Source organism: Bison bison, unplaced genomic scaffold (assembly GCF_000754665.1).
Source record: "Bison bison bison isolate TAMUID 2011002044 unplaced genomic scaffold, Bison_UMD1.0 scf7180017864270, whole genome shotgun sequence".
Taxonomy (NCBI): Eukaryota; Metazoa; Chordata; class Mammalia; order Artiodactyla; family Bovidae; genus Bison; species Bison bison.
In genome coordinates, this window is record NW_011494842.1 from 5150352 (window position 1) to 5157991 (window position 7640).

At 42.1% G+C, this 7640-nt stretch overlaps 1 protein-coding gene across 2 annotated transcripts in view; it reads left to right on the forward strand.

Moving 5' to 3' along the window:
• Nucleotides 1-6000, forward strand: part of LOC104994876 (DLA class II histocompatibility antigen, DR-1 beta chain-like) — an 18815-nt gene extending 12815 nt beyond the window's left edge. The window contains exons 3-5 of one of the 2 annotated variants that reach the window (XM_010848563.1): nucleotides 1823-2104; nucleotides 2824-2926; nucleotides 4183-6000. In XM_010848563.1, the coding sequence (XP_010846865.1) occupies nucleotides 1823-2104; nucleotides 2824-2926; nucleotides 4183-4387 (590 nt within the window). In that variant the 3' untranslated portion in view covers nucleotides 4388-6000. The remainder of the gene's footprint in view (nucleotides 1-1822; nucleotides 2105-2823; nucleotides 2927-4182) is intronic. The other variant, XM_010848564.1, reaches the window with a different exon arrangement.
• Nucleotides 6001-7640: the final 1640 nt, after the last annotated feature.

The window sequence follows — 7640 nt, forward strand, 5'->3', positions numbered from 1 at the left end:
CATCTCATCCTCTGTCGTCCCCTTCTCCTCCTGCCCCCAATCCCTCCCAGCATCAGAGTCTTTTCCAATGAGTCAACTCTTTGCATGAGGTGGCCAAAGTACTGGAGTTTCAGCTTTAGCATCATTCCTTCCAAAGAAATCCCAGGGCTGATCTCCTTCAGAATGGACTGGTTGGATCTCCTTGCAGTCCAAGGGACTCTCAAGAGTCTTCTCCAACACCACAGTTCAAAAGCATCAATTCTTCGGCGCTCAGCTTTCTTCACAGTCCAACTCTCATATCCATACATGACCACAGGAAAAACCATAGCCTTGACTAGATGAATCTTTGTTGGCAAAGTAATGTCTCTGCTTTTGAATATGCTATCTAGGTTGGTCATAACTTTTCTTCCAAGGAGTAAGCGTCTTTTAATTTCATGGCTGCAGTCACCATCTGTAGTGATTTTGGAGCCCAGAAAAATAAAGTCTGACGCTGTTTCCACTCTTTCCCCATCTATTTCCCATGAAGTGATGGGACCAGATGCCATGATCTTCGTTTTCTGAATGTTGAGCTTTAAGCCAACTTTTTCACTCTCCTCTTTCACTTTCATCAAGAGGCTTTTGAGTTCCTCTTCACTTTCTGCCATAAGGGTGGTGTCATCTGCATATCTGAGGTTATTGATATTTCTCCCAGCAATCTTGATTCCAGCTTGTGTTTCTTCCAGCCCAGCATTTCTCATGATGTACTCTGCATATAAGTTAAATAAACAGGGTGATAATATACAGCCTTGATGAACTCCTTTTCCTATTTGGAACCAGTATGTTGTTCCATGTCCAGTTCTAACTGTTGCTTCCTGACCTGCATACAGATTTCTCAAGAGGCAGATCAGGTGGTCTGGTATTCCCATCTCTTTCAGAATTTTCCAGAGTTTGTTGTGATCCACACAGTCAAAGGCTTTGGCATAGTCAATAAAGCAGAAATCGATGTTTTTCTGGAACTCTCTTGCTTTTTCAATGATCCAGCAGATGTTGGCAATTTGATCTCTGGTTCCTCTGCCTTTTCTAAAACCAGCTTGAACATCAGGAAGTTCATGGTTCACATATTGCTGAAGCCTGGCTTGGAGAATTTTGAGCATTACTTTACTAGCCTGTGAGATGAGTGCAATTGTGCGGTAGTTTGAGCATTCTTTGGCATTGCCTTTCTTTGGGGTTGGAATGAAAACTGACCTTTTCCAGTCCTGTGGCCACTGCTGAGTTTTCCAAATTTGCTGGCATATTGAGTGCAGCACTTTCCCAGCATCATCTTTCAGGATTTGGAATAGCTCAACTGGAATTCCATCACCTCCACTAGCTTTGTTCGTAGTGATGCTTTCTAAGGCCCACTTGACTTCACATTCCAGGATAGCCCATCTTATATATGACTCATCTAACTCAAAGAGGTAAGTTTGTTTCATTATCCTCCTTAGAGATAAGAAAGTTGAAGCACAAAGTAATTTAAAAGCTCTTCCAGAATTAACCAGATAGAAGCAGAGCCTGGATTTGAACCCAGGGAGCCTAGTTACAGAAATCACGCTTTTAATAAATATAACCTGTGTCCTGCAAAAAGTGTAAATACTGCAGTTCAACAATAAGTAACTCCTTCAAGTTATGAAAAGAAACCCCACAATTTTCCTCAACATCTCTCAACTCTAATAGGGGTTGGAGGTTTTAGGGTTAAATTCAAGCAAGATTCATGGCACCATGTCCTCTGAAGCCACATGGGAAGCCTGGCCTATCCGAGGCTGCAGTCTGGTCAGGAGACTTAGTCTGTCTCCCACAATAACCCCCACTGCGTTTTCTCTCCTAGTTCAGCCTACCGTGACTGTGTATCCTGTAAAGAGTCGGCCCCTATGGCACCACAACCTCCTGGTCTGCTCTGTGAATGGTTTCTACCCAGGCCACATTGAGGTCAGGTGGTTCCGGAATGGCCAGGAAGAGGAGGCCGGGGTGGTCTCCACAGGCCTGATACCTAATGGAGACTGGACCTTCCAGATCATGGTGATGCTTGAAATAGTTCCTCAGGGTGGAGAGGTCTATGCCTGCCACGTGGAGCACCCCAGCCGTATGAGCCCTGTCACAGTGGAATGGAGTGAGGAGCTCTCTGATCTCATAAGTTTCTCAGCCACCACGGAGGGGGCCCGCTTACCCCCGAGTGTCAGGATTCTCCTCTCCCCACACAAGTGTCCATGGGCTCCATGTTCTCTTCTCCTTCAGCTGAGGTTGTTGGGGTTGCCCTGTGACATCCTGTGATGGAGATCCTCCGAGAGTTTGCAGATATCCCATGATGGTTTCTGTAAATGCCTGGGCCCCCTTGGGAGCCAGTTCTGCCCAACAAGCAGAGAAGATGACGTCTCTCTCTGAGCCTCCTGTGACCTCCCAGGTCATGGTCACTCTTCAGTCCTGGGCACCAGTCCCCTGTGTCAAGTTGGGCTTGTGCTTCAGACACTCTTACCCTGAGTTGTTCACTGTGATCTGAGAAGGGGCACACCCGCTCCAAGGACCAAGTTCAGTCCCAGCTCTGCCTTTTATTAGCTCTGTCAGCCAAGACAGACTTCCCCACCTCATCCAGTCCCAGGCACACATCCATCAGATGTTGAAGATGTGTGGCCTTCTATCAGGGCTGGGATACTTAAATGAGTCACTGCCCAAACCTTGTAGCAACTCAGCTTGAATTTTCATCTCTTTTCTAGGAATGGCCAATTATTTCAGTTTTTTCAGAGCAGGCTTCTTCCCCCCCCCCACCCCAATTTCAATTAGAGAAGTTGGATTTGGGATAAAAATCACTCAGAAACTGGCTTCTTTTCTCAGGGGCACAGGACAGATCTTCACAAGAAAAGATGCTGAGTGGAATCGGGGCCTGTGTTCTGGGTCTGCTCTTCCTTGGGATGGGGCTGCTCTTCTACATCAGGAGGTAAGGGACCTGTTGGCAGCTGAGACGGCCCACAGATTGTTTGGAGGAAGAAATATGGCTTTACTCAATTAAGTTCTCTGAATACAACCTTTGCCTAGTTGGTCTCAACTTTCCTAGAAATCCAGAAAGTACCTATGGGTAAAATATAAGAGGTGATGGCCTGTAGAGATAAAAGAAGGGTTAGCATGCATGGAGATCTCAGATGGAAATCCTGGAGCAAATGCAAGAAGAGACACTAAGACTGATGAAATGATGCTGGATTTGTGTGATGGAAGCTTCCTAGGTCATATGCGTTCCAGGGTCTGCTCCCCTCTCCACCCTGGTATTCCGTGATGCAAGAAATCTCAGGGGGTGGTCAGGGGCTGAGACAACTGTATCCTGGGAATGTGCCTCCTCCCTCTCCTTTCCTAGGAGACACTGGGCTTCAGCCAAGGTCATGCCTGTTCATCCTCTTTTAGAGAGAGATTTGATCTCCCAGGAACAGTGGTGGTGATGACAAGTGAGGCGACAGACAAAATGAGAAAGACTGAGATCTGATTAGGCAGTTTGCAGTAAAGCTTTGCACAGTTAATAAGAGAACAGACTTGTGTTTGCCAAGGGGGAGGGGGTGGAGAAGAGAGAGATTGGGAGTCTGGGATTGGCAGATGCAAACTATTATATACAGGATGGATAAACACCAAGGTCCTACTGTACAGCACAGGAAACTCTATATCCTGAGATAAACCGTAATGGAAAAGAACATTTTTTAAATGTATGTGTGTGGGGTTTTCCCTGGTGCTTCAGTGGTTAAGCTACCTCCCAATGCAGGGGACACAGGTTCAATCCAGGGTTGGGGAACTAAGATGCCACATGCCACAGGGCTAATAAGCCTGTATGCCACAGCTACTGTGTCGATGCACCCTAGAGCCTGTGCTCTGCAACAGGAGAAACCACCACAGTGAGAAGCCTACCAGCCACAACTAGAGAAAGCCCGTGCCCAGCAATGAAGATCCAGTGCAACCATAAATAAATGAAAAGTAAAATTTAAATGTGTATATGTGTATAACTGGGTCACTTTGCTGTACAGCAGAAATGAAAACAGCACTGTAAATCAACTATATTTCAATAAAATTAACAAATAAAGACTGCCAGGCCAGCAGCCACCAAAGGGACATCTCTTCGATTAAAACTCTAAAAATAATAAAATAAGAGGCCCATGGCCTGAGGTAGCTGTGGTTCAGGGAAGCATAAGACTGATTTCCGCCTTCTTACTGCAGAGGTCTCAGGGGAGGCCCCCAGGAAGAGGGGAAGAAGCAGCGTGAAGCGGTGGTATGGAAACAGCCCTCTCCTCTGTCCCCTGCAGGTCTCCTGAGCTGGAGCAGAGACCGTGACACTTGGACGAGAACCTTCTGTCCCAGCTTTTTCGCAGCTTGTAAAGATTTCCTACTTCAGACCATGGGCCTCTTATTTTATTACTTTTAGAGCTTTTAATCGAAGAGATGCCCCTCTGGTGGCTGCTGGCCTGGCAGTCTTTATTTGTTAATTTTATTGAAATATGGTTGATTTGCCATGTTGTTTTCATTTCTGCTGTACAGCGTTCATTCCTCAAAACGAGAGTACTTTCTCAGGATCTAATTTGCTCTGGGTTGAATGACCCTGCAGAAAAAGTGCTGGGTGGCTTCTTCGGCCCCTACTCTGCACCCAGAAGTCTCCAAGATTGATCCCAGTACCTTATCTTCATTCTTTCCTGGTCCTCTTTGTTCTCTGCCCCTGCTGCCTCCATCCGTCCACATTTCTTTATATGTATTTTTTTAAATACAAGGGAGTGGAATCTTCGTACAGGTTAGACAAGGCATGGTGTGTATTCATGATAGCATTAAGTCGGAAGTCAGTTTCAACTGCTCATTGATCTCATTCCTCTAATTAAGTTCCTTTAAGGTTAGAGAGGAACAGAAATGGGCAAAAGGGGAAGGAGCCAAAGAGCTACTTTTCAAAAGCAACAAATTTGAGTAAGGTGACACATAGAAGCAGAAAATTGCAACTCTGTAATCAGAACAGAGTTTTTAACATTTTCTTATAGCATAAAGATTAAAGAGGAGAAAGGCAGAAAAATAACTATAGCTACTTCAACTTGGGAATAAGCACAACACAAAAGGCGCTCTTTTGAGATAAAAAATACAAAAAGGGAAGGGAAAAAGTACAGAAGCCGAATAGGTAAATGAAGATAAAATGCTATCAGCAGGAAAAAAGACTATTTTATCTATGATATGTTTTATACGAACTTCATGGTGGCCACAAAACATAAATCTAGAGCAGAGATATAAAACATTTAAAAAAAAAAGGGAACTGAAGAAGACATACTGTAAAGCCACCAAGTTAAAATGGCAGATAGAAACACAAGGAAAAAGGAAGCAATAGAGATCAGAAAACAAAAGATAAAATAACAGTACTGTGTCCTCATCTATCAATAATCACCCTAAATGAAAATAGGTTGAATCAGCCAATCAAAACACACCACTGGTAACCACTTCTCTGTTCATTGTATCTAAGCATTTATTTTTGTTTGATATGTTTTATTTATTTTGTTTTGCTTGTTTTTGCATTCCACATATTATGAGTAAAGTCGTACAATATATATCTTTCTCTATCTGACTTATTTTACTTGGCATCATACCCTCAAGGTCCATCCATGTGGTTGCAAATGGAAAGACTTCACCTTTTATACGGCTGACAGCACTCCATTGTATAAATATATATGTATACACCACATACCACGTCTTGTTTTAATCCATTCATCTGTGGGTGGGCACTTAGGTTGTTTCCATATTTTGCTATTGCAAATATTACTGTGATAAACACGTGGATGCATATGTCTTTCTGAGTTAGTGTTTGCATAGTCTTTGGAGGAGGGTGAGATGGGTAAAGGGCATCAACTGTATGAAGGTGAATGGAAACTAAATTTCTGGCATGCTCTAGTGTACACAGAAGTAGAAATATAAGGTTTTAATGTAAAACTTATATAGTGCTATAAATTAATGTTCATTTCAGTTCAGTTGCTCAGTCATGTCCAATTCTTTGTGACCCCATGGACTGCAGCACACCAGGCTTCCCTGTCCATCAGCAAGTCCCGGAGCTTACTCAAACTCATGTCCATAGAGTTGGTGATGCCATCCAACCATCCCATCCTCTGTTATCCCCCTCTCCTCCTAAATTAATGTTACCTCAATAAAAAATAAATTTAAAACAAGAAAAAAAATCTATAATTTACTAAAACATTAAATTGTACATGTAGAAAGAATGAAATTGTGATAAGCTAATTACACCTCAGAAGATTTGTTAGAATAATCTTTTTTTTTTTTTAAGAAAAAGAGTCTACCTAAGCAAGACAGAAGACCTAGAAGACATAAATAAAAATATGTCTTTGAATAAAAATTAAAAATATATTTGCATGGATAAAATAAGTTTTAAAGAAATAAAGCTCAGGAAAACTTTGTAACACATAAGGCTGACAATTGGATTAACTTTCTTATCATCTAAAATTGCCAACAAATCTATAAATAAATAAAAATAAACAACAGAAAATTGGTCAAAGATCTAGACTATTTACAGATGATAATATATCAAAGGCCATTTTTTATAATCTTGAATGGCAAATAACCCAATAGCCTGCATACCAGAGACATCTGTGATTGTTCTGTTACTTGAATAGTCCAGCGGTTTTGTTTTTGTTTTTCAATGTTTACAATTATCCAGTTTTAGAAAAGAGAGACTTTAATGCCTGGTTACTTGTTTTATGCTGTAATCTAGTTTATTTTATGTAAAATGTATATTGAATGCTTTCCTTTTTTATACCTGCCTTAAATAATTTGGCAATCAGAATTAAAAAGGTTTTTTTATATATTAAAAAAAGATATTTACTGAAACACACCAATAATCAAAAACATGTAAATTCAGATAGCGATATGATGAACTATTTCTCCCCCAAATTGGCAAATGTTGTAGTCTGGTTTTGTAAATAAAGGATTGAGAAGATTCTGTGAGAATGGATTCTCTCATATATTATTAGTAACATCATGAACTTGGTTGTATCTATGGCTCAGGTGGTAAAGAATATGCCTGCAATGCAGGAGTCCTGGGTTCAATCTCTGGATCAGGAAGATACCCTGGAGAAGGGAATGGCAACCCACTCTAGAAATCTTGCCTGGAAAATTCCATGGACAGAGGGATTTGGCAGCCTACAGTCCCTGGGGTCGCAAAAAGTCAGACACAGCTGAGCAGTTAACACAGTCATTAAAATTAAGAGTGCAAATGTTGCGTGATTGACAACAACAATAAAATCCACATCTATATATCTGCTATGTTCTGAATGTTTGTGCCTCTACAAAATATGTCTGTTGAAACCTGATCCTTAATGTGATGGTATTAGGAAGTGGAGCCTTTGGGGGTGATTAGGTCTTGAAAGTTGAGCCCCTATCAGTTCAGTTCAGTTCAGTTGCTCAGTTGTGTCCGACTATTTACAACCCCATGAATTGCATCACGCCAGGCCTCCCTGTCCATCACCAACTCCCGGAGTTCACTCAAACTCATGTCCATCAAGTCAGTGATGCCATCCAGCCATCTCATCCTCTGTTGTCCCCTTCTCCTCCTGCCCCCAATCCCTCCCAGCATCAGAGTCTTTTCCAGTGAGTCAACTCTTCGCATGAGGTGGCCAAAGTACTGGAGTTTCTGCTTCAGC